Source organism: Hypanus sabinus, chromosome 24 (genome assembly GCF_030144855.1).
Source record: "Hypanus sabinus isolate sHypSab1 chromosome 24, sHypSab1.hap1, whole genome shotgun sequence".
Taxonomy (NCBI): Eukaryota; Metazoa; Chordata; class Chondrichthyes; order Myliobatiformes; family Dasyatidae; genus Hypanus; species Hypanus sabinus.
This window is the reverse complement of record NC_082729.1, coordinates 28432477-28459048: the sequence shown is the minus strand read 5'-3', so window position 1 is coordinate 28459048 and position 26572 is coordinate 28432477. Positions and strand designations below refer to the sequence as shown.

Sequence of the window (26572 nt, the reverse complement as noted above, 5' to 3'; positions counted from 1 at the left end):
CCTGTGTCGTCGCACAGCAATGTGTTGTTAAGTATCTTGCTCAAGGACACAAACACGCTGCCTCAGCTGAGGCTCGAACCAGTGACCTTCAGATCACTAGTCCGATGCCTTATCCATTAGGCCACGCGCCAACACAGGGTCCTATACAGCTGCAACGTTACCTCTCAGCTCCTAAACTCAATCCCACAATTGATGAAGGCCAATGCACTGTATGCTTTCTTAACCAACAGAGCCAACCTGCATTGCAGCTTTGAGTGTCCTATGGACTCAGACCCCGGTCCTTCTGATCCTCCACGCTGCCAAGAGTCTTAACAACACTATATTCTGCCATCGTATTTGACCTACCAAAAAGAACCACCTCACACTTAGCTAGGTTGAACTTCATCTGCCACTTCTCAGCCCAGTTTTGCATCCTATCGATGTCCTGCTGTAATCTCTGACAGCCCTCCACACTATCCACATCACCCCTAACCTTTGTGTCATCAACTAGTTTACTAACCCATCCCTCCACTTTCTCATCCAGGTCATTTACAGTTCAGGATTTATTTTTGGAATTGGGTTGGTGTTATAAATTTGGGATACAGTTCAGGAGTTATGGTTACAGACTTAGAATTAGTTCCAGATCATCCTTTCTTAGATAAGGGGCCCACAACTGCTCACAATAGTCTTAAGTGTGATGTGACCAATGCCTTAGAAAGCCTCAGTATTACAACTACGCTTTAATATTCTAGTCCTCTGGAAATTAGGGTCTCTGTTAATTCTGCTCAAGACACTGACTAGGAGCTCACTTCCATGACTGAATGCAGCCACTCATCACAGTCTGTTTGGTTCCCCTAGTGTAGAAACCACAAGGTGTATACAAACTACAATATACTAGACTGGAAGGTGCGTTCTGGTCCCCGATTGGTGCAATGGGAAGAAATGAGTGTGTTGTAAGCAGTTTCAAGACCCTTATCTAAGAAAGCATATGCTGCATTGGAGAGGATCCTGAAGAGGCGCGACAGAATTATCCTGGGAATGAAAGGGTTAAAAAATGAGCATTTCAATGGCTCTGGGCCTGTACTTGCCCAAGTTTATAAGAATAAATGGGGAATCTCAATGTAATCTACAGAATACTGGAAAGCCAGATAGTGGATGTTTTCTATACTGAGGGAGTCTATGCCTGAAGTATATAGCTCAGAACAGGACATCCCTTTAGAATAGAAATGAGAAGGAATTTGTTTAGCCAGATGGTGGTGCATCTGTGGAATTCATTACCATAGATGGCAGTAGGGGCCAAGTCATTGGGTATACTTAGTGGAAGTTCATAGATTCTTAGTTACAGGGAGAAGTCAGGATATTTGGATATGTTTGGGAGCAAAGAATATCAGTTTTATATATTATATGAGTGTGCGTCATTGGCTCGGTGAAGAATGTAGAAAATTGGGAAAAGCTCAGTGGGCACCACAGTGAGCATTGGACTGAATGGCTTGTCTTTGTGCTGGATTGCTCTCTGACTCTTAATACTCTGTGATTTGAGGTAGATGCTGTCCTTGAGTGTGGTAGTGCATGCTTTCAGCCTTTTCTGTCTTCTGCTTAATGGGAGGGGGACATCTCTGAAGAACATAAACAGGGTGAATGCAGACTCTTTCCCCCCCCCCCCCCCCCCCCAGGATTGGAGAATTGGGAACTAAGAGACAAAGGTTTAGGTGAGATCGATTTAATAGGAACTTGATGGACAACTTTTACACAAAGAGAGTGATCCAGCTGCCAGAAGTTGAGTCAAAGTGGTCATGGCAGGATGGCAGGTACATTTAAAAGAAACTTGGCCAGGTACAAAAGTCATGGGAGTAGAGTGGCATCCAGCTTATTGCTGAGAAGCTGATATCACTGCACCTCGTCTCTTGCCTCCTTTGATAACCTGGGGTAAACCCCATCAGGCTCCTGGGACTTATCCATCTTAATACTCATTATGTGGCCCAACATTTCCTCCTCCTCCACCTCTAAATGCCCCAATATATTTATACACTCAGCACTGACCTCTTGGTCTTCTATGTCCTTTTCCTTGGCAAATATTCAAAGTACTCATTAAGTACCTCACTCACATTCTCCACATCTAAGCAAATGTTCCCCCTTTTATCCTTGAGTGGTCCTACCCTTTTCTTAGTTACCCTCTTGCTCTTGATGTATGTATAGAAAGCCATGGAGTTCACCTAAATCCTACTTGCCCCATCTAGCTTCCTAGTTCCCTTCTTCACTTCTTTTCTGGCTTCTTTATACTCGTGCTACGTTTGATCTTAACTTCTGAAGCTTTACCATAAGATAGAGGGGCAGAATTAGGCTATTTGGCCCATCGAGTATGCTCCACCATTTCACCATAGCTAATCCAATCTTCCTTTCAGTCCCAATCTCTTGTTTTCTCCCCATATCCCTTCAGGCCCTGACCAATCTAGAATTATCAAACTGTGCCTCAAAAATATGTAAAGTCTTGGCCTCCTGCTTGTGGCAAAGAATTTCACAGATTCACCACTCTCTGGCTAAAGAGATTTCCCCTTCACCTCTGTTCTAAAAAGACACCCCTCTATTCTGAGACTGTCCTCTAGCCTTAGACTCTCCCACCATAGGAAACATCCACTCTATCAAGACCTTTCACCATCCGATGGGATTCAGTGAAGTCACCCCTCACTCTTCTGAATTCTAATGAATACAGGCCCAGAGCCAACAAATGCCAGAGAAACCATTCAATCCTGGAATCATTTTCGTGAACATCTTTTGAACCCTCTCCAGTTTCAGCACATCCTTTCTAAGAAAAACCTGCTCATAATACTCCAAGTGAGGCCTCACCAGTGCTTTATGAAGGCTCAACATCACATCCTCGCTTTTATATTTTAGTCCTCTTGAAATGAATGCTAACATTACATTTGCCTTCCTCACCACAGGCAACCTACAAATTAATCTAAAAATTTAGGGAATCCTGAACAAGGAGTCCTAAGTCCCTTTGCACTTAGTTTTTCTTTTGTATTTTCTCTCCATTTAGAAAATAGTCCACCCTTTCATTTCTTCTACCAAAGAGCCTGACCATACACTTCCCAACATTCCACCTGTCATTTCTTTGCCAACTCTCCTAATTTGTCAAAGTCCTTCTGTACCCTCTATACTTCCTCAAAACTAGCTGTCCCTCCAACTATCTTCACATCATCTTCAAACTTTGCAACAAAGCCATCAGTCCATCATCCAAATCATTGAATATAATGTAAAAAGAATTGGTCCCCACAAGTACCCTGAGACATCCATGACAATCAACTCCAAAATCTCGGCCATTGAGGTCAGACTAACTGGCCTATAGTTTCCTTTCTTCTGCCTTTCCCCTGAACAGTAGAGTGACATTTGCAATTTTCTAGTCTTCCAGAACCTGATGATTCTTGAAAGATCATTACTAATGTCTCACAAACTCTCCAGTCACCTCTTCAGAACTCTGAGGTGTACACCATCTGGTCCAGGTGACTTGTCTACCTTAAGAGCTTTCAGTTTCCTAACAACCTTGCCTCTAGTTATGGTAACTTCACACACTTCACAACCCAAACACCTAGAACATCCACCATACTGTTAGTATCTTCCATGTTGAAAACTGATGCAAAATACTTATTCAGTTCATCTACCATTTTGTTGTGCCTCATTACTACCTCTCCAGCATCATTTTCCATTCCACTCTGGTCTCTCTTTTACACTTTATGTATCTGCAGAAACATCTGGTATCCTCTTTAAAGTTAATGGCTAGCTTACTTCATCTTTGCCTTCTTAATGACTTCTTTAGTTGCCTTCCAATCCTCTAACTTCCCACTTATTTTTACTCTTTTATATGCCCTCTTTGGCTTTTCTGTTGACTTTGAGTTCTTGTTCTTTTCCAATCAATTCTGGCCATCTCTCTCAAGCCTCTGTAATGTATATACTTTTCCTTTTTCTTCTTGATTAAATTAATCACCTCCCTGGACATCCAAGTTTCTCTCATCTTTCCATCCCTCTCCTTCTTTCTAAGAGGAACATTCCTGTACTCTGTGCAATTGACTTTTAAACACCCTCTGATGTGGACTTGCTAGAAAAAAAGGTGTTCCGGATGAACACTTCTTAGTTCCTGCCTACTGACCTTGTAATTTACACTACTGCAATTTAAAATTCTCCCACAAGGACCTATCTTAATCCTTAAGGATATCTATCCTTATCTGTAGTCACCCTGAAAGTTAAGGGCTTGTGGTCACTATTCACCAGTAGACTGCATCCTAACCGTATCACTGATTGATACGGAAACTGCACTGCAGAGGACAGGGAGGCTCTACATCGGGTAGTCAAAACTGCCCAATCATCACTGGCACCAGTCTACTCATCATCAAGGATATATACAGAATGAAATGAGCCCTCCCACCCTGGTCATGGACTGTTTGTCCCACTCCAATCAGGGAGAAGGTTAAGTAGCATTCACACCAGGATGACCAGATTCAAAGACAGTTACTTTCCCCAAGCAGTATGGTTGATCAACACCTCCACCCGCTAACCCACCCCTCCACAACTACTTCATTATTTCACGATAGTCATCGTTTGTACAGACACTCCTGTGTCTATTGTCATTTTATGGATATTCAATAAATCTATCTAATGTATAGTTAGTGTGTATTTTTTATTGTTTCTGTGCTGTATTTGATCTATTATTTCGTTTACTAGTATCCTGGAAATGACATGAAACAATAAACATGAATGAGTCCCCTTCAGCTCCGGCAGTGGGACTGCACCCTTGCTCTATAGCTACTCCCCTTCACCACCACCCATGCTGGAGGAACTGGGCAGGAAGGGCAGCCAGCACCCGTACAAATGAATGAACAGTCAGAGACACTGCACCATTACTACATAACGCCACTGCCGCCCGCTGGCCACAAGCGGTACTGCAGCTCTACGCCACAGTGGTCCTGCAGACCAGGGGCTCCGGCACGGGATCGGTATTTACCTCGGAACATCGATTAAATCCAACGTGTTGTCGACCGGAAATTATAATCACGGGGATGGTGCACGGGGGGCGTTTTCGGCTGAGGGTCGTGCCAGGAGGCTCAGGCACGGCGTGGACAGCTGCTGCGCGGGGTCCTTCTGTGCTGGCCGGCGATGCGGGAGGTGATGGTGGAGGGGGAAGAGAGGGCGAGGAAGGGGAGGTTGACGGGGAGGGAGGAGACGATAAGGGGTTTGGGGTTGAGGATGAAGAGGGGCGGAGGAAGGGATTGGAGGGGGAAGGGTTCTGGGAGAGAGGAGTTGAGGGAAAGAAGGTGAAGGAAGCTTTCACAATCTGCCCGGGGGCTTCGGTCCCAGACTGGGGTAGTGCCAGTCAGGGAGGGCTCCCAAGGCGACGGGGACTGAGGCTTATAGTCGGCTCCGGATTGCTCTCCGCCTGACCAGAGTGCTCCTTGTCTCTCAGCTGACGAGGGAGAATGGGGCGTTCCTCCAAGGATAAGAGGGACATCTACTACCGCATTGCCAAACAGGAAGGCTGGCGCGCACGCAGTGCCTTCAAGCTCCTGCAGCTCGATGAAGAGTACGCTCTCTTTGAAGGTATGGTCCACCTCACCTTTCGGCTGCCGAGATTCCCAGCCGTTTTCTTCGCTGTCCAGGCTCCGGAGCCGGCTGCACCCATGTGACCAATTAGCCTACTGACCCGTACGTCTCTGAAATGTGAGGGAAACCCTCGCATACAAGCTCCTTGTAGACAGAGCGGGAGTTGAACCAGGGTTGCTGGCGCCGTAAAACGTTACACTAACCGCGCTGCTCCAACGTTTATTTTGGGTTTCAGTTGCTACATCTATTAGCGTCTTTTTTATTATTGTATTAGCATAGTTTGTGTCAATCTTTGTACTTTTTCACTGATTGTTGTATATCTTTGTTCTACTATGAATGTCTACAGGAAAATGAATCTCAGGGTAGTATGTGTGAGCATCAAACACAAAATGCTAGAGGAACTCAGCAGGCCAGGCAGCGCCTATAGAGAAACAGGGAAACCCTACAGCACAATACAGGCCCTTCGGCCCACAAAGCTGTGCTGAACATGTCCCTTAGAACTACCTAGGTTTTACCCATAGCCCTTTATTTTTCTAAGCTCCATGTATCCATCCAGGAGTCTGTTGTTTCCGTCTCCACCGCTGCCGCTGGCAGCCCACTCCACACACTCACCACTCTGCGTAAAAAAAACTTACCCCTGACATCTCTTCTGTACCTACTTCCAAGCACATTAAAACTTTGCCCTCTCGTGCCAGCAATTTCGGCCATGGGAAAAAGCCTCTGACTATTCACATGATCAATGTCTCTCATTATCTTATACACCTCTATCAGGTCATCTCTCATCCTCCTTCGCTCCAAGGAGAAAAGGCCGAGTTCACTCAACCTATTCTCATACGGCATGCTCCCCAAGCCAGGCAACATCCTCGTAAATCTCAGAGTAGAGTCGACGTTTCAGGCCGAGATCCTTCAGGACTGGAGAAGAATGATGAGTCAGAGTTGGGGGGGGGGGTGAAATAAAGAGCTGGGAAGTTGATGAGATACAGGGCTGGAGAAGGGGGATGTGATAGGATAATATATAGGACAGATAATAAATTTACTTTGGACTTTGAACTTTTTATTTCCTGATTTCCCTGTTTTCCTGCCTGTGCAAAATTGGGGGACAACAGCTAAACTTCTGTTTCTTGGCAGCCACCCGATACTTTTATCTCCCGTTTCCCCTTGTCTCCCAGTTGTGAAACCCCCTGCTTTAATCCGAACAGGGGCCACTTGTTTAGGCTGCCTTGAAGTTACTGCACTGGGTAGCTGAATAGCACGGTAGCGTAGCAGTCAGCACAGCACTTTACATTTCCACCAACTCGGGTTCAGTTCCCCTGACCATGCAGGTTTCCTCCAGGTGCTCTGGTTTCCTCCCACAGCCCAAAGTCATACTGGTTAGTAGGTTAATTTGTCAATGCAAATTGTCCTGTGATTAGGCTAGGAATTAAATTGGGATTGCTGGGAGGACTCAACTTAAAGGGCTGGAAGGGCCTACCCCATGCTGTATCAATCAATCAATAAGTAAGACACGCTTGTTTGCTTCAGACAGGGTACTGAGTATAAGAGTTGGGACTTTTATGTTAGAGGTGCTTGGAAGCAGGTACAGAGGAGATGTCAGGGGTAAGTTTTTTATGCAGAGAGTGGTGAGTGTGTGGAATGGGCTGCCAGTGATGGTGGTGGAGGTGGATACGATAGGGTCTTTTAAGAGACTCCTGGATAGGTACATGGAGCTTAGAAAAATAGAGGGCTAGGTAAGCGTAGGTAATTTCTAAGGTAGGGACATGTTTGGCACAGCATTGTGGGTTGAAGGGCTTGATTTGTGCTGTAGGTTTGCTGTGTTTCTGTGATATTCGTGAGACCTCACTTGGAGCACCGTGCCCAGTTCTAGTCACCCAGATATAGGAAGGATCTCATCAAACTGGAGGGGGCAAGTGCGGCAGGAAAGATTCACCAGGGTGTTGGCAGGATTCTGATGAGAGACTGGGCAGACTAGGACTGTTCTCCCTAGAGCACCCGGGGGACCTCTAGGGAATTGCAAAATCACGAGGAAAATGGATAGGGTAGAAAGTCTCGAGCAACTCACACAAATTGCTGGAGGAACTTGGCAGATCAGGCAGCATCTGTGGGAGGGGAATAAACAGTTGCTGTTTTGGGCTGAGACCCTTCTTCAGGAACAGGAAAGGAAGGCAGAATAGGAAGGTGGGGAGGAGTTCAAACTGGCAGCTGATAGGTGAGGGGAAAGGTGGGTGGGTGGGGGATGAAGTAAGAAGCTGGGAGGTGATAGGTGGAAGAGGTAAAGGGCTGAAGAAGAAGGAATCTGATAGAAGAGGAGGGTGGACCTTGGGAGAAAGTGAAGGAGGAGGGGAGCCAGAGGGACTTGATAGGCAGGTGAGGGGAAGCGAAAAGAGCCAGAATGAGGAAGGGGAGGGGGAGGTTAGAGACGTCGATGTTCATGCTACCCAGAGGTTTCCCTTTGCACAGCTGACGAGCATGCAGAAAAGATTGACTGGCATCGGAGGGTTGAGAGAGATGAGAATTGGAAGAGTTGTGGGGCTTGGAGGCAGACCCTTCGGCCCATCTTGTCTGTGCTTCCCAGCGAGCTGCTCTCGCCTGCCAACGTCTGCCCCATGGCCCTGTAAGAACGTCGTATCCGTGTGCTGCAAATCCAGAGCAACATGCCGGGGGAGGCCAGCAGCTCAGGCAGCATCGCCAACCTCTGTGCCGATTTTGGATCTCACTCGGGCCCCTTGTCTAAGAAAGGATGTGCTGGCATTGGGGAGGGTCCAGAGGACAATGGAAGGGTTAACATCGGAGTGTTTGATAGCTCTGCCTGTATTTGCTGGAGTTTAGAAGAATGAGGAAAATCTTATTGAAATCTATCAAATACTGAAAGACCTAGACAGAGTGGATGTGGAGACGCTGTTTCCTTTAAGACAATAAGATATAGGTGCAGAAGCAGGCCATTCGGTCCATCGAGTCTGCTCCGCCATTCTCAGTTTTATTTATTTGCATAAGTTATACATTAGTTGTTTGTCAGTCTTAGTTTCTGTAATTTTTTTCACAAATTCAGTTGTATTTCTTTATTTTCCTGTAACTATCTGCAAGAAAATGAATCTCAAAGTAGTTGGCATCTGTCTCTGTCGAAGGACAATGGGTGATGATCACCATCAGGAGCCTGGGTGGAAGGTATGGAGATCCTGAGGTGCCCAGTCGTCAAGATGCCCCTCTCGGTCTCACCGTGTAGTCCAAAGGAAAGCTTTTGAAGCGATACGTTTGGCACTGCTTGGCTGCAGGAGCCACCGGAATGGCATCAATGGCGTCCAGCTGCCTTGGGGGCTCCACCCCAGCTTTGCTGTCTAGGTTTTACTCCCGTAGCCTCCTTTTCTCCCGGGGCTGCCCACAAGGCGATTCACCTATAGCTGGGGATGTGGTTCACGAGCACCAGGGTGTGTCTAGGCACCCGTGGCCTGTGTGCTATGTGTTCAGGGGCCAGGCCTCCTCCTCCTCCTAAGTCTGATTCCGTGTGTCACCAGCGAGGAGGCGCTACACGAGGCTACGTACTGGCAGGGAGAGGCCTGCACATTCCGCTCGTCTTTTCGCTGTTTGTGATCTTCTGTTGCTGTGGCCCGTCCTCTTTAAAGTTCGACGTGTTGTGATTTGAGTCATTGTTACCTTCCTGTCAGCTTGAGCCAGTGTGGCCATTCTCTCTCTGTCACTCGTGAGGTATTTTCACCCACAGAACTGCCGTTCATTGGTTTATTTCATTTGTTTCTCGCACCGTTCTCCGTACACTATAAAGACTTGTGTCTGAAAATCCCAGATCTGAGCTACTCAAACCTCCCCATCTGGCACCAAAAATCTTTCCTCGGTCACAGATCACATTTCTTCCCCAGCCTGGTGTTTGGTCTGGACAGCAACTGAACCTCCTGACCATGTCTGTATGCTCTCCTGCACTGAGTTGCTGCCACGTGATTGGCTGATTAGACATTTGCATTAACGAGCAGGTGTACCTCATAAAATGGCCTCTGAGTGTAGACGTAACCTGATGATAGACTTTACTTTGAGTTTGACTTTAGCAGCCTTGAGCCGTAAGCTCGGGTTTACAAAGTTGTCCCAACTGCTCTTTAACAGGATGACAACATGGGCAGTGAATGGGCGGCCATTTTCGCCCCTCAGGTTAGGCAAGACTGGAACTGGAGATCATAGGTTAAGGGTGAAAGGTGAAATACTGAAGGGGAGCCTGAACACTTGCTCAGTAACTTTTCCCTCTCTTTTTGCACTACATATTTAATTTATTTTTAATTCCTACTGCTTAGTTTTTATCACTATTTTTACAATATATGCCAGTGATGTTAAACCTGATTCCCGTTCTAAAACTTCTTCATGCAGAGGAAGTGTCAGAGAAACCTGAGCGAGCTGCCAGCAGAAGTGGCGGATGCAGGTTCAGTTGTAACATTTAAGCAAAGCTTTGGATAAGTACTTGGATGGGAGAGATGTGGAAATTATGATCCAGCTGGTACCGAACAGATGGGCCAAAAGGCCTGTTTCTGAGCTGTAGTAAACACAGAATGCAGAACATTACAGCAAAGTGCTGCCCCTCCAATTTCAACCCGACCCAAAGCCTCAGCATTACGTCCTCTTCTCATCCCCTTATCTCTCTGTGATAGATTCCATCTGGCCCTGGGAACCTGTCTACCCTGGCGTGTTTCTAACTTGTCTCCTTCCTGTTGAGAGCTGACCAGACACTCCTGGTTGAGCCATTCCACGCAGACGCCAGGATCGAGGGCAGGATGGCGTCACAGATTCAAAGAAACAGATTAGGTTAATTTGTCAGTGCAGCCACACTTCCAGCGCCAACATAACATGCCCACAGCTCTAAGCCTAACCCGGACATGTTTGGAAAGTGGGAGGAAACTGGAGCCTGTAGATCTGTATTACTAATATTCCCCTCCTCTCTCTCCCCACCCACTCACAGGTGTCTGCAAGGCAGTGGATCTGTGCGCTGCGCCTGGTAGCTGGAGTCAAGTCCTGAGCCGCAAACTCAAGTAAGTATTCTTTAGGACATACAACAGGACAGAGCCCTTGGCCCACCTTGCTGTCGTCCTCTTCTTTTCAAACCCATCACCCTGACTGGGCACAGATCGCCCGCAGCAGCTCCCCAGAGTACCCTGTCATGGACAGGCTGATTGGCCTTGTGGCTCTGGTTTCCCCCCACCCCGGACCTCATACGTCTTTAGGAGAAGACCTTTCCTCTCCTGGGGATGAGGCCGTTCAAGCTTCTGCAGTCCTGGGTTGTTAGCCCCATGCCCAACCCTCCTCCTTTCACATTGGACCGTTCATGGCGGTTCCACGATGTTGGAACTAATTAAACTGATAATTAAACGCGTAACCAAACTACACAATCCCTCCATTCTCTGCACACAAAGATTAGCTTTCTCTGTCACTGTTCTGTTTGTAACTTCAGAACATTAATCTAATTCACATGAGGACACGAGAGTCCAAAATGTGAGCTTAACTCTGTCTTTAAGCGAGGCACGCATGCATCACATGGTAGTGTGAAGACTTATACAATCCATGTAGTTATCTAACCAGTAATGAATCAGTTAAATAAACAAGAATGCATAATCAACCAATGTACCAGGGGTGGGTGATAAGTTTGTGGCATAAGGTAGAAGGAGTCAATTTTAGAAAACCTAGCACATTTATTTTTCAACATAGTCCCCTCCTACATTTACACACTTAGTCCAGCGGTCGTGGAGCATATGGATCTCGGACCTCCAGAAAGTGTCCACAGATAGGTGATTGATAAGTTTGTAGCTTAAGGTCGAAGGAGGTGAGTTGTACAGCTCTCGTTACATGCACGTGCAGTTCAACTCTTTGAGTGATTATGCAGAAAGTTTGAAGTTAATAACTCACCAGTTAGTAATTCATCGGGGTGATAAATAAGTTCGTGGCCTAAGGTAGAAAGAGATGAGTTATTCAAACTTTCTGCATAATCACTCAGAGTTGACGGACGATGTCCCTCCACACTGCTCTGACATATTGGAAAATCATATACTCGGCAGGTTACAGCAGCCCACTGCCCGGTGAGTTTGAAGCGATCACCACCTCCTGCAGTGGATGGCCAGGATGTCTAAGTGCCTTGTCGTGCTCCTAGTGCTCCACCAACGCCTGCTGGCCTGCCCTCTCGACCGTTGGGCCATTAACCGGTCTCCTTCGCTCAATCCACCATGGCCAGACTTCACACGCTGGGATAGGCGGGTCCCCTACCTCACCGAGGGTCGAAGACCCATCGGCTACCCTCACCTGGTTTGGCCCGTCTGCCGAGACGGTTTACCGGGGTGTGGCCGCTGCGCCACGGGTGAGAGCTGAGCACCAGGTGGGGACGAGCTGCCCTGAAAAAGGGCACGGCAGGCCCCCCTCACCAGAGGTGCTACCCCTCCCTAGTCACCCCATACACCCCCCTCTATCTACACCTCTTATAAACCTCTATCAAATCTCCACTCAGCCTCTGTCACTCCAGGGAAAACTACCCAAGTTTGTCCAGCCTCTCGTTATAATACGCAGGCAGCATCCTGACGAACTTCTCCTGCATCCTCTCCAAAGCCTTCCTACAATGATCTGTTTTTTCCCTCTGAATGGGTTGGTTCCACGGTTTGGGTTAGAACTGTATGCAATACTCCAGATGTGGCCTAACTAGAGTTTTATAAAGTCGCAACATGTTTTCGTGACCTTTAAACCCAATGCCTCGATTAATAAACGCAAGCGGGGCATATGCCTTCTTTACCTTACGGTGGGGGAGATTAGGACAAAAGGGCACAACCTCAGAATAGAATTGGAATGGAGATGAGGAGGAATTTCTTTAGCCAGAGAGTGGTGAATTCATTGCCACAAATGCCTGCAGAAGCCAAGACATTGGGTAAATTTGAAGCCGAGGTTGGAAGGTTTCTGATTAGTAAGGGCCTCAAAGCTTACAGGGAGTATGGGATTGGGAGGAAAAATAATCAGCTGTGATGGAATGGTTAGGTAGCGGGATATGTCTCTACCATAGGTAGGGTAAGGTTCCTCTGCTAGCTGCAGGTCCCCCTTGGGCAAGGTGTGACACCTGCTTAGCCCCCTGATCGGGGTCACGTGAAGCCACGGGGGCCAGTCGTGGATGGTCGTATGAGCAGCTGGTACACATCACAAGTTCTGGTTTGCGACCACAGACAATCTCTGAGGAGTACTGATAACGACACCCATCTTGAAAAGTCACTGCCCAGAAGCAGGCAATGGCAAACCACTTCTGAAGAAAAGTTTGCCAAGAACAATCACAGTCATGGAAAGACCGTGATTGCCCAAGTCAAACGACATGGCACAGAACAAAGTGTCTAATACTCGTGGACGTGTGGGAGGGCTGGATGTTTAGAGGGGACGTGCAGTTGGTTTTACACAGGGAGTAGTGGGTGCGTAGGGCGCAGGTTGCTGGGGAAGGTGATAGAGACAACTACAAAGGGATGAATATGAAGGGGACAGAGTGAAATGGAGATAGATGGGAGATGCATGAGAAACTGCAGGGGCTGCAGTCTGTGGAAAAGCAAACAGCTGGAGGAACTCGGCAGGGTCGGGTAGTGGGCTCAGTGTTAAGGTTCCTGACTCTTTGAAAGATGGAGGGGAGGGGGTGATAGCTGGTAAAAAGAGATGGAGACGAAGGCGCAAGATCCTGCAGATGATGGGAATCTTGGAACAACACACAGTGCTGGAAGAACTCAGCAGGTCAGGCAGCATCTGTGGAAGGGAAATAAACAGTCAACATTTCAGGCTGAGACCCTTCAGCAAAAAAGGGAAATGGAGCCAGAATAAGAGGGGGAGGGGGATGAAGTGAGAAACTGAGGCGACAGGTGAGGTAATGGGCAGGTGAGGGAAGGGTTGAGAGGGGAACCAGAGTGGGAAATGAGGAAGGAGGGTGAGGGGAGAGAAGTTACTGGAAGTTAGAGAAATCAGTGTTCATGCAGGCTACCCAATGAGGTGTTGCTCCTCCAACCTGAGTATGGCCTCATTGTGCCAATAGAGGACTGACATGTTGGAATGAGAATGTGGATTGGAATTAAAATGGACGGTTACCGAGAGATCCGGCAGTGGCCTCATTGTGACAAAGCGGTTCCCCCGAGCTCGGCGGTGGGGAGGGCCTTTTCTGTGGCTGGGGTGGACACGTGCTGTGCACTTCCCCGTTCGTGGGTGTAGGTGTTTCTGTACCAGTCCATGATGCATCCAGTCAGGAGACTCTCCACTCTGCATCTACAGAAGATTGTCAAAGTTTTAGATGAGGTGCCGAATCTACACAAACGATTAAATGGAGGCACTGTTCTGCCTTCTTTGTGGGACATTTACGTACTGATCTGAGAACAGATCCTCTGATCCGAACTGAAGATTAGTGACCCTCTCTTTCTGCAATTTTAAAAATGTACTGCACTGCAAAACACAAATTTCATGACATTGTGTGTCAGTGATGTCAACCCCATGCTTCATTGCAGCCCTTCACCACTAGGTGGCTCTCTATCCTGCACGTCTACCAACAGAAGGTAAACCCCACGATGAATTTACAAGGGAAATCACCAAACCCTATGCCGGCTGGAATGAAAGCTCCTGTATTCGTTCTTGCCCACAGAGGGAAGAGCGGAGATGGTCTGGATACCAAAATCGTTGCTGTAGATCTCCAGGCAATGGCCCCCCTCCCTGGTGTCATCCAGATCCAGGGAGACATCACTAAGGTAACGTACCAGAGCTAGCTTTGGGCTCCTTATCGAAGAAAGGATGGGCTGGCATTGCAGAGGATAATCCTGGGAATGAAAGGGTTAACACTTGAGGATCATTTGATGGCTTTGGGCCTGTACTCGCCAGAGTTTAGAATAATAAGGCGGGGATCTCATTGGTTTGGCACGGGCTAGATGTGCTCTGAGAGCTCAGTGACATGGTGTCATGACAACAACCTTTCCTTTCAGGTCAAGCAAAGAGCTGGTCATTGGCTTCAGGAAAGGGGGGGGGGGCTGCGTGCGCTCTTTCTACGTCCACGGTATTGAGGTTGAGAGCTTCAAGTCCTGAGGAGTGAACAATTCTGCTCCAATCTTGGGAGTTCCCCAGCCCTGGGAAAGATCCTGTCTATGGCCCGCATTATTTTCTCTATACGGTCACCCTCAACCACCTACACTCCAGTGAAAAAGCCTGTCCAATATCTCCTTACATCTAATGTCCTCCATTCCAGGCAACATCCTGGTGAACCTCTTCTGTGCTTTCTCTATCGCAACCCTTTCTGTGGTGTGGAGACCAAAAACTGTCCCATGGTAGTGACATCGAGGGCTTTAAAAAAAGATACTGCAGCTGGCCTTAGTCTGGCTGAGCTTGGCCAAATGGACAGCATTGAGCTAGTGTTTAAAGTGAATGATTGGCTGAAACATTGACTGTCCATGTCTCTCCATGGATGCTGAGATTCTCGAGAAGGTGGTGTCTTGCTGGAGATCCCAGCATCTGCAGTCATTCGTGCCTCAGACTTCCGAAAGTGAGACTGTACACGTGAGGGGGATGACAGGAAAAGCTGCTCTGCAGAGCCGTCTTGGTGTCCATTAGCTCCAACTACGTCCACAGCTCAAAAGCCATCTGCAAATTTGCCAATGACACTACTATTAACAAAGAAACATGGAAAGCCTACAGCACAACACAGGCCCTTCGGCCTGCAAAGTTGAGACGAACATGTCCCTAGCTTAGAAATTACTAGGCTTACCTATAGCCCACTATTTTACTCAGCTTCACGCTTAGTAATATAAGCCTCTTAAAAGACCCTATCGTATCCGCCTCCACCACCGTTGTCGGCAGCCCATTCCACACACTCACCACTTGACATCTCCTCTGTACCTACTTCCAAGCACCTTAAACCTGTGTCCTCTTGTGGCAACCATTTCAGCCCTGGGAAAAAGCCTCTGACTCTTGTTAACAGAATTGCAAATAGTGATGTTCGAGGAGGAGTACAGGAGAGAGGTGGGTCAGCTGGTTGAGTGATGCCACGACTCAGTGTCAGTGACCCCAGGTGATGGTGGACTTCAGAAAGGGCAAGAAGAGGGGATCCCTCCTAGAGGCAGGGGAGCAGTTTCAAGTTCCTGGGTGTCAGCACCTCAAGATCTACCTTGGGTCCAACATGCTGACTGATGCATTAACAAAGAAGATACGACAGCGACTGTACTTCATTAGGAGGTTGAGATTTGGTATATCACCGCAGATTCTCACAGTAGCCTCTCTGGTGTGAGGACACTTTCAAAAGGCGATGCCTTTTAAAGGCAGCATCTATCATTAAGGCCCCCATCAGCCAGCATATGCCCTCTTCTCATTGCTACCGTCCAGGAACCTGAAGGCACACACTCAACGATTCAGCAACAGCTTCTTCACCTCAGCCATCGGATTCCTGAACGGGCATTGAAACCATGAGTTTTTTTCTTTTTTTGCTGTCTTTTTGCACTTACTTTACTTATGCTTTCTAGATTTTTTATTAAGTACTTCTGCCACAAGACCGATTTTATGACATAAGCCAGAAATATTAAACCTGAGTCCAATTCTGACTTTGACACGGAGAGATAATTCTGCTCTCCAGAGGTGCTTAGTGGCCGAAGGTGACGAACAACGGACGTAGCAAGTCTGCTTGTACTTCACAGGTCTCCACTGCCCAGGAAATCATCAGGCATTTCGAGGGAGAGGCTGCGGATCTGGTGGTTTGCGACGGAGCCCCAGACGGTAGGTTTCCAGCTCCTCTGTCAAGGGTGGTTGTTCCGTGCTTGCTGGGACGGGTGCCAGTGCAGAGACTGGGTGTGAGTGTGAATATAGCCGGACTCAATGGTGAATCAGGTGTCCTCTCTCTCTCTCTTGCTCTCTCTCACTTGCGCTCTCTCTCTCGCTCTCCCTCCCTCCTTCCCTTTGAAATTTTCTCTACATAACTCCCACTCTGTCCATCACACAGTCACACACACCATGGGATTCCTAAAGAGTGCTGCCTCTGCCCCGGAAGTGTGTGATGGGACGGTGTGGAGGGAGATTCACTCTGTGTCTGACCCCGGGAGTGTGTGATGGGACGGTGTGGAGGGAGTTTCACTCTGTGTCTGACCCCGGGAGTGTGTGATGGGACGGTGTGGAGGGAGCTTCACTCTGTGTCTGACCCCGGGAGTGTGTAATGGGAGGGTGTGGAGGGAGATTCACTCAGTGTCTGACCCCGGGAGTGTGTGATGGGACGGTGTGGAGGGAGATTCACTCTGTGTCTGACCCCGGGAGTGTGTGATGGGACGGTGTGGAGGGAGATTCACTCTGTGTCTGACCCCGGGAGTGTGTGATGGGACGGTGTGGAGGGAGCTTCACTCTGTGTCTGACCCCGGGAGTGTGTGATGGGACGGTGTGGAGGGAGATTCACTCTGTGTCTGACCCCGGGAGTGTGTGATGGGACGGTGTGGAGGGAGATTCACTCTGTGTCTGACCCCGGGAGTGTGTGATGGGACGGTGTGGAGGGAGGTTCACTCTGTGTCTGACCCCGGGAGTGTGTGATGGGACGGTGTGGAGGGAGGTTCACTCTGTGTCTGACCCCGGGAGTGTGTGATGCGACGGTGTGGAGGGAGATTCACTCTGTGTCTGACCCCGGGAGTGTGTGATGGGACGGTGTGGAGGGAGATTCACTCTGTGTCTGACCCCGGGAGTGTGTGATGGGACGGTGTGGAGGGAGATTCACTCTGTGTCTGACCCCGGGAGTGTGTGATGGGACGGTGTGGAGGGAGATTCACTCTGTGTCTGACCCCGGGAGTGTGTGATGGGACGGTCTGGAGGGAGATTCACTCTGTGTCTGACCCAGGGAGTGTGTGATGGGACGGTGTGGAGGGAGATTCACTCAGTGTCTGACCCGGGAGTGTGTGATGGGACGGTGTGGAGGGAGATTCACTCTGTGTCTGACCCTGGGAGCGTGTGATGGGACGGTGTGGAGGGAGATTCACTCAGTGTCTGACCCAGGGAGTGTGTGATGGGACTGTGTGGAGGGAGGTTCACTCAGTGTCTGACCCCGGGAGTGTGTGATGGGACGGTGTGGAGGGAGTTTCACTCTGTGTCTGACCCCAGGAGTATGTGATGGGACGGTGTGGAGGGAGTTTCATTCTGTGTCTGACCCTGGGAGTGTATGATGGGACGGGGTGGAGGGAGCTTCACTCTGTGTCTCACCCCGGGAGTATGTGATGAGACGGTGTGGAGGGAACTTCATTCTGTGTCTGACCCCGGGAGTGTGTGATGGGACGGTGTGGAGGGAGTTTCACTCTGTGTCTGACCCCGGGAGTGTGTAATGGGAGGGTGTGGAGGGAGATTCACTCTGTGTCTGACCCCGGGAGTGTGTGATGGGACGGTGTGGAGGGAGCTTCACTCTGTGTCTGACCCCGGGAGTGTGTGATGGGACGGTGTGGAGGGAGCTTCACTCTGTGTCTGACCCCGGGAGTGTGTGATGGGACGGTGTGGAGGGAGATTCACTCTGTGTCTGACCCCGGGAGTGTGTGATGGGACGGTGTGGAGGGAGCTTCACTCTGTGTCTGACCCCGGGAGTGTGTGATGGGACGGTGTGGAGGGAGGTTCACTCTGTGTCTGACCCCGGGAGTGTGTGATGGGACGGTGTGGAGGGAGGTTCACTCTGTGTCTGACCCCGGGAGTGTGTGATGGGACGGTGTGGAGGGAGATTCACTCTGTGTCTGACCCCGGGAGTGTGTGATGGGACGGTGTGGAGGGAGATTCACTCTGTGTCTGACCCCGGGAGTGTGTGATGGGACGGTGTGGAGGGAGATTCACTCTGTGTCTGACCCCGGGAGTGTGTGATGGGACGGTGTGGAGGGAGATTCACTCTGTGTCTGACCCAGGGAGTGTGTGATGGGACGGTGTGGAGGGAGATTCACTCAGTGTCTGACCCGGGAGTGTGTGATGGGACGGTGTGGAGGGAGATTCACTCTGTGTCTGACCCTGGGAGTGTGTTGGGACAGAGTGGAGGGAGATTCACTCTGTGTCTGACCCCGGGAGAGTGTGATGGGACGGAGTGGAGGGAGATTCACTCTGTGTCTGACCCTGGGAGCGTGTGATGGGACGGTGTGGAGGGAGATTCACTCAGTGTCTGACCCAGGGAGTGTGTGATGGGACAGTGTGAAGGGAGATTCACTCTGTGTCTGACCCCGGGAGTGTGTGATGGGACGGTGTGGAGGGAGATTCACTCTGTGTCTGACCCTGGGAGCGTGTGATGGGACGGTGTGGAGGGAGATTCACTCAGTGTCTGACCCAGGGAGTGTGTGATGGGACGGTGTGGAGGGAGATTCACTCTGTGTCTGACCCCGGGAGTGTGTGATGGGACGGTGTGGAGGGAGATTCACTCTGTGTCTGACCCTGGGAGCGTGTGATGGGACGGTGTGGAGGGAGATTCACTCAGTGTCTGACCCAGGGAGTGTGTGATGGGACAGTGTGAAGGGAGATTCACTCTGTGTCTGACCCCAGGAGTGTGTGATGGGACGGTGTGGAGGGAGATTTACTCAGTGACTGACCCAGGGAGTGTGTGATGGGATGGTGTGGAGGGAGATTCACTCAGTGTCTGACCCCGGGAGTGTGTGATGGGACGGTGTGGAGGGAGTTTCACTCTGTGTCTGACCCCAGGAGTATGTGATGGGACGGTGTGGAGGGAGTTTCATTCTGTGTCTGACCCTGGGAGTGTATGATGGGACGGGGTGGAGGGAGCTTCACTCTGTGTCTCACCCCGGGAGTATGTGATGAGACGGTGTGGAGGGAACTTCATTCTGTGTCTGACCCCGGGAGTGTGTGATGGGACAGTGTGGAGGGAGATTCACTCTGTGTCTGACCCCGGGAGTGTGTGATGGGACGGTGTGGAGGGAGATTCACTCTGTGTCTGACACTGGGAGCGTGTGATGGGACGGTGTGGAGGGAGATTCACTCAGTGTCTGACCCAGGGAGTGTGTGATGGGACGGTGTGGAGGGAGATTCACTCTGTGTCTGACCCCGGGAGTGTGTGATGGGACGGTGTGGAGGGAGATTCACTCAGTGTCTGACCCAGGGAGCGTGTGATGGGACAGTGTGAAGGGAGATTCACTCTGTGTCTGACCCCAGGAGTGTGTGATGGGACGGTGTGAAGGGAGATTCACTCTGTGTCTGACCCCAGGAGTGTGTGATGGGACGGTGTGGAGGGAGATTTACTCAGTGACTGACCCAGGGAGTGTGTGATGGGATGGTGTGGAGGGAGATTCACTCTGTGTCTGACCCTGGGAGTGTGTGATGGGACTGTGTGGAGGGAGGTTCACTCAGTGTCTGACCCCGGGAGTGTGTGATGGGACGGTGTGGAGGGAGGTTCACTCTGTGTCTGACCCCGGGAGTGTGTGATGGGACGGTGTGGAGGGAGATTCACTCTATGTCTGACCCCGGGAGTGTGTGATGGGACGGTGTGGAGGGAGATTCACTCTGTGTCTGACCCCGGGAGTGTGTGATGGGACGGTGTGGAGGGAGATTCACTCTGTGTCTGACCCCGGGAGTGTGTGATGGGACGGTGTGGAGGGAGATTCACTCTGTGTCTGACCCAGGGAGTGTGTGATGGGACGGTGTGGAGGGAGATTCACTCAGTGTCTGACCCGGGAGTGTGTGATGGGACGGTGTGGAGGGAGATTCACTCTGTGTCTGACCCTGGGAGTGTGTTGGGACAGAGTGGAGGGAGATTCACTCTGTGTCTGACCCCGGGAGAGTGTGATGGGACGGAGTGGAGGGAGATTCACTCTGTGTCTGACCCTGGGAGCGTGTGATGGGACGGTGTGGAGGGAGATTCACTCAGTGTCTGACCCAGGGAGTGTGTGATGGGACAGTGTGAAGGGAGATTCACTCTGTGTCTGACCCCGGGAGTGTGTGATGGGACGGTGTGGAGGGAGATTCACTCTGTGTCTGACCCTGGGAGCGTGTGATGGGACGGTGTGGAGGGAGATTCACTCAGTGTCTGACCCAGGGAGTGTGTGATGGGACGGTGTGGAGGGAGATTCACTCTGTGTCTGACCCCGGGAGTGTGTGATGGGACGGTGTGGAGGGAGATTCACTCTGTGTCTGACCCTGGGAGCGTGTGATGGGACGGTGTGGAGGGAGATTCACTCAGTGTCTGACCCTGGGAGCGTGTGATGGGACGGTGTGGAGGGAGATTCACTCAGTGTCTGACCCAGGGAGTGTGTGATGGGACAGTGTGAAGGGAGATTCACTCTGTGTCTGACCCCAGGAGTGTGTGATGGGACGGTGTGGAGGGAGATTTACTCAGTGACTGACCCAGGGAGTGTGTGATGGGATGGTGTGGAGGGAGATTCACTCAGTGTCTGACCCCGGGAGTGTGTGATGGGACGGTGTGGAGGGAGTTTCACTCTGTGTCTGACCCCAGGAGTATGTGATGGGACGGTGTGGAGGGAGTTTCATTCTGTGTCTGACCCTGGGAGTGTATGATGGGACGGGGTGGAGGGAGCTTCACTCTGTGTCTCACCCCGGGAGTATGTGATGAGACGGTGTGGAGGGAACTTCATTCTGTGTCTGACCCCGGGAGTGTGTGATGGGACAGTGTGGAGGGAGATTCACTCTGTGTCTGACCCCGGGAGTGTGTGATGGGACGGTGTGGAGGGAGATTCACTCTGTGTCTGACACTGGGAGCGTGTGATGGGACGGTGTGGAGGGAGATTCACTCAGTGTCTGACCCAGGGAGTGTGTGATGGGACGGTGTGGAGGGAGATTCACTCTGTGTCTGACCCCGGGAGTGTGTGATGGGACGGTGTGGAGGGAGATTCACTCTGTGTCTGACCCTGGGAGCGTGTGATGGGACGGTGTGGAGGGAGATTCACTCAGTGTCTGACCCAGGGAGTGTGTGATGGGACAGTGTGAAGGGAGATTCACTCTGTGTCTGACCCCAGGAGTGTGTGATGGGACGGTGTGAAGGGAGATTCACTCTGTGTCTGACCCCAGGAGTGTGTGATGGGACGGTGTGGAGGGTGATTTACTCAGTGACTGACCCAGGGAGTGTGTGATGGGATGGTGTGGAGGGAGATTCACTCTGTGTCTGACCCTGGGAGTGTGTGATGGGACTGTGTGGAGGGAGGTTCACTCAGTGTCTGACCCCGGGAGTGTGTGATGGGACGGTGTGGAGGGAGTTTCACTCTGTGTCTGACCCCAGGAGTATGTGATGGGACGGTGTGGAGGGAGTTTCATTCTGTGTCTGACCCTGGGAGTGTATGATGGGACGGGGTGGAGGGAGCTTCACTCTGTGTCTCACCCCGGGAGTATGTGATGAGACGGTGTGGAGGGAACTTCATTCTGTGTCTGACCCCGGGAGTGTGTGATGGAAAGGTGTGGAGGGAGATTCACTCTGTGTCTGACCCCTGGAGTTTGTGATGGGACATTGTGGAGGGAGCTTCACTCTGTGTCTGACCCCGGGAGTGTGTGATGGGACGGTGTGGAAGGAAATTCACTCTGTCTGACCCCGGGAGAGTGTGATGGGACGGTGTGGAGGGAACTTCATTCTGTGTCTGACCCCAGCAATGTGCGATGCGACGGTGTGGAGGGAGCTTCACTCTGTGTCTGACCCCGGGAGTGTGTGATGGGACGGGGTGGAGGGAGCTTCACTCTGTCTGACCCCGGGAGTGTGTGATGGGACAGTGTGGAGGGAGCTTCACTCTGTGTCTGACCCTGGGAGCGTGTGATGGGACGGTGTGGAGGGAGATTCACTTAGTGTCTGACCCAGGGAGTGTGTGATGGGACAGTGTGAAGGGAGATTCACTCTGTGTCTGACCCCAGGAGTGTGTGATGTGACGGTGTGGAGGGAGATTTACTCAGTGACTGACCCAGGGAGTGTGTGATGGGATGGTGTGGAGGGAGATTCACTCAGTGTCTGACCCCGGGAGTGTGTGATGGGACGGTGTGGAGGGAGTTTCACTCTGTGTCTGACCCCAGGAGTATGTGATGGGACGGTGTGGAGGGAGTTTCATTCTGTGTCTGACCCTGGGAGTGTATGATGGGACGGGGTGGAGGGAGCTTCACTCTGTGTCTCACCCCGGGAGTATGTGATGAGACGGTGTGGAGGGAACTTCATTCTGTGTCTGACCCCGGGAGTGTGTGATGGGACAGTGTGGAGGGAGATTCACTCTGTGTCTGACCCCGGGAGTGTGTGATGGGACGGTGTGGAGGGAGATTCACTCTGTGTCTGACACTGGGAGCGTGTGATGGGACGGTGTGGAGGGAGATTCACTCAGTGTCTGACCCAGGGAGTGTGTGATGGGACGGTGTGGAGGGAGATTCACTCTGTGTCTGACCCCGGGAGTGTGTGATGGGACGGTGTGGAGGGAGATTCACTCAGTGTCTGACCCAGGGAGTGTGTGATGGGACAGTGTGAAGGGAGATTCACTCTGTGTCTGACCCCGGGAGTGTGTGATGGAAAGGTGTGGAGGGAGATTCACTCTGTGTCTGACCCCTGGAGTTTGTGATGGGACATTGTGCAGGGAGCTTCATTCAGTGTCTGACCCTGGGAGTGTGTGATGGGACTGTGTGGAGGGAGATTCACTCTGTGTCTGACCCCGGCAATGTGTGATGGGACGTTGTGGAGGGAGCTTCACTCTGGGTCTGACCCCGGGAGTGTGTGATGGGACTGTGTGGAGGGAGATTCACTCTGTGTCTGACCCCGGGAGTGTGTGATGGGACGGTGTGGAGGGAGATTCACTCTGTGTCTGACCCCGGGAGTGTGTGATGCGACGGTGTGGAGGGAGCTTCACTCTGTCTGACCCTAGGAGTGTGTAATGGGACAGTGTGGAGGGAACTTCATTCTGTGTCTGACCCCGGGACTGTGTGATGGGACGGTGTGGAGGGAGTTTCAGTCTGTGTCTGACCCCTGGAGTTTGTGATGGGACATTGTGCAGGGAGCTTCATTCTGTGTCTGACCCCAGGAGTATGTGATGGGACGGTGTGGAGGGAGTTTCATTCTGTGTCTGACCCTGGGAGTGTATGATGGGACGGGGTGGAGGGAGCTTCACTCTGTGTCTCACCCCGGGAGTATGTGATGAGACGGTGTGGAGGGAACTTCATTCTGTGTCTGACCCCGGGAGTGTGTGATGGGACGGTGTGGAGGGAGTTTCACTCTGTGTCTGACCCCGGGAGTGTGTGATGGGACGGTGTGGAGGGAGCTTCACTCTGTGTCTGACCCCGGGAGTGTGTGATGGGAGGGTGTGGAGGGAGATTCACTCAGTGTCTGACCCCGGGAGTGTGTAATGGGAGGGTGTGGAGGGAGATTCACTCTGTGTCTGACCCCGGGAGTGTGTGATGGGACGGTGTGGAGGGAGCTTCACTCTGTGTCTGACCCCGGGAGTGTGTGATGGGACGGTGTGGAGGGAGCTTCACTCTGTGTCTGACCCCGGGAGTGTGTGATGGGACGGTGTGGAGGGAGATTCACTCTGTGTCTGACCCCGGGAGTGTGTGATGGGACGGTGTGGAGGGAGCTTCACTCTGTGTCTGACCCCGGGAGTGTGTGATGGGACGGTGTGGAGGGAGGTTCACTCTGTGTCTGACCCCGGGAGTGTGTGATGGGACGGTGTGGAGGGAGGTTCACTCTGTGTCTGACCCCGGGAGTGTGTGATGGGACGGTGTGGAGGGAGATTCACTCTGTGTCTGACCCCGGGAGTGTGTGATGGGACGGTGTGGAGGGAGTTTCACTCTGTGTCTGACCCCGGGAGTGTGTGATGGGACGGTGTGGAGGGAGATTCACTCTGTGTCTGACCCCGGGAGTGTGTGATGGGACGGTGTGGAGGGAGATTCACTCTGTGTCTGACCCAGGGAGTGTGTGATGGGACGGTGTGGAGGGAGATTCACTCAGTGTCTGACCCGGGAGTGTGTGATGGGACGGTGTGGAGGGAGATTCACTCTGTGTCTGACCCTGGGAGTGTGTTGGGACAGAGTGGAGGGAGATTCACTCTGTGTCTGACCCCGGGAGAGTGTGATGGGACGGAGTGGAGGGAGATTCACTCTGTGTCTGACCCTGGGAGCGTGTGATGGGACGGTGTGGAGGGAGATTCACTCAGTGTCTGACCCAGGGAGTGTGTGATGGGACAGTGTGAAGGGAGATTCACTCTGTGTCTGACCCCGGGAGTGTGTGATGGGACGGTGTGGAGGGAGATTCACTCTGTGTCTGACCCTGGGAGCGTGTGATGGGACGGTGTGGAGGGAGATTCACTCAGTGTCTGACCCAGGGAGTGTGTGATGGGACGGTGTGGAGGGAGATTCACTCTGTGTCTGACCCCGGGAGTGTGTGATGGGACGGTGTGGAGGGAGATTCACTCTGTGTCTGACCCTGGGAGCGTGTGATGGGACGGTGTGGAGGGAGATTCACTCAGTGTCTGACCCAGGGAGTGTGTGATGGGACAGTGTGAAGGGAGATTCACTCTGTGTCTGACCCCAGGAGTGTGTGATGGGACGGTGTGGAGGGAGATTTACTCAGTGACTGACCCAGGGAGTGTGTGATGGGATGGTGTGGAGGGAGATTCACTCAGTGTCTGACCCCGGGAGTGTGTGATGGGACGGTGTGGAGGGAGTTTCACTCTGTGTCTGACCCCAGGAGTATGTGATGGGACGGTGTGGAGGGAGTTTCATTCTGTGTCTGACCCTGGGAGTGTATGATGGGACGGGGTGGAGGGAGCTTCACTCTGTGTCTCACCCCGGGAGTATGTGATGAGACGGTGTGGAGGGAACTTCATTCTGTGTCTGACCCCGGGAGTGTGTGATGGGACAGTGTGGAGGGAGATTCACTCTGTGTCTGACCCCGGGAGTGTGTGATGGGACGGTGTGGAGGGAGATTCACTCTGTGTCTGACACTGGGAGCGTGTGATGGGACGGTGTGGAGGGAGATTCACTCAGTGTCTGACCCAGGGAGTGTGTGATGGGACGGTGTGGAGGGAGATTCACTCTGTGTCTGACCCCGGGAGTGTGTGATGGGACGGTGTGGAGGGAGATTCACTCTGTGTCTGACCCTGGGAGCGTGTGATGGGACGGTGTGGAGGGAGATTCACTCAGTGTCTGACCCAGGGAGTGTGTGATGGGACAGTGTGAAGGGAGATTCACTCTGTGTCTGACCCCAGGAGTGTGTGATGGGACGGTGTGAAGGGAGATTCACTCTGTGTCTGACCCCAGGAGTGTGTGATGGGACGGTGTGGAGGGAGATTTACTCAGTGACTGACCCAGGGAGTGTGTGATGGGATGGTGTGGAGGGAGATTCACTCTGTGTCTGACCCTGGGAGTGTGTGATGGGACTGTGTGGAGGGAGGTTCACTCAGTGTCTGACCCCGGGAGTGTGTGATGGGACGGTGTGGAGGGAGGTTCACTCTGTGTCTGACCCCGGGAGTGTGTGATGGGACGGTGTGGAGGGAGATTCACTCTATGTCTGACCCCGGGAGTGTGTGATGGGACGGTGTGGAGGGAGATTCACTCTGTGTCTGACCCCGGGAGTGTGTGATGGGACGGTGTGGAGGGAGATTCACTCTGTGTCTGACCCCGGGAGTGTGTGATGGGACGGTGTGGAGGGAGATTCACTCTGTGTCTGACCCAGGGAGTGTGTGATGGGACGGTGTGGAGGGAGATTCACTCAGTGTCTGACCCGGGAGTGTGTGATGGGACGGTGTGGAGGGAGATTCACTCTGTGTCTGACCCTGGGAGTGTGTTGGGACAGAGTGGAGGGAGATTCACTCTGTGTCTGACCCCGGGAGAGTGTGATGGGACGGAGTGGAGGGAGATTCACTCTGTGTCTGACCCTGGGAGCGTGTGATGGGACGGTGTGGAGGGAGATTCACTCAGTGTCTGACCCAGGGAGTTTGTGATGGGACAGTGTGAAGGGAGATTCACTCTGTGTCTGACCCCGGGAGTGTGTGATGGGACGGTGTGGAGGGAGATTCACTCTGTGTCTGACCCTGGGAGCGTGTGATGGGACGGTGTGGAGGGAGATTCA

General features: G+C 51.5%; 1 protein-coding gene and 1 long non-coding RNA gene across 5 annotated transcripts in view; one reads left to right on the top strand and one right to left on the bottom strand.

Moving 5' to 3' along the window:
• LOC132380590 (uncharacterized) overlaps window positions 1-5807 on the bottom strand; it is a 35562-nt gene extending 29755 nt beyond the window's left edge. The window contains exon 1 of one of the 2 annotated variants that reach the window (XR_009507817.1): window positions 5585-5807. This is a non-coding gene — a long non-coding RNA (uncharacterized LOC132380590). Of the gene's footprint in view, window positions 1-4975; window positions 5114-5584 lie in introns of those variants that run through there. The other variant, XR_009507818.1, reaches the window with a different exon arrangement.
• ftsj1 (FtsJ RNA 2'-O-methyltransferase 1) overlaps window positions 4915-26572 on the top strand; it is a 33157-nt gene continuing 11499 nt past the window's right edge. The window contains exons 1-5 of one of the 3 annotated variants that reach the window (XM_059949509.1): window positions 4915-4967; window positions 5435-5568; window positions 10523-10592; window positions 14075-14297; window positions 16227-16305. In XM_059949509.1, coding sequence (XP_059805492.1) covers window positions 5448-5568; window positions 10523-10592; window positions 14075-14297; window positions 16227-16305 — 493 coding nt within the window. In that variant the 5' untranslated portion in view covers window positions 4915-4967; window positions 5435-5447. Of the gene's footprint in view, window positions 4968-5006; window positions 5137-5239; window positions 5569-10522; window positions 10593-14074; window positions 14298-16226; window positions 16306-26572 lie in introns of those variants that run through there. The other 2 variants (XM_059949508.1, XM_059949510.1) reach the window with 2 other exon arrangements.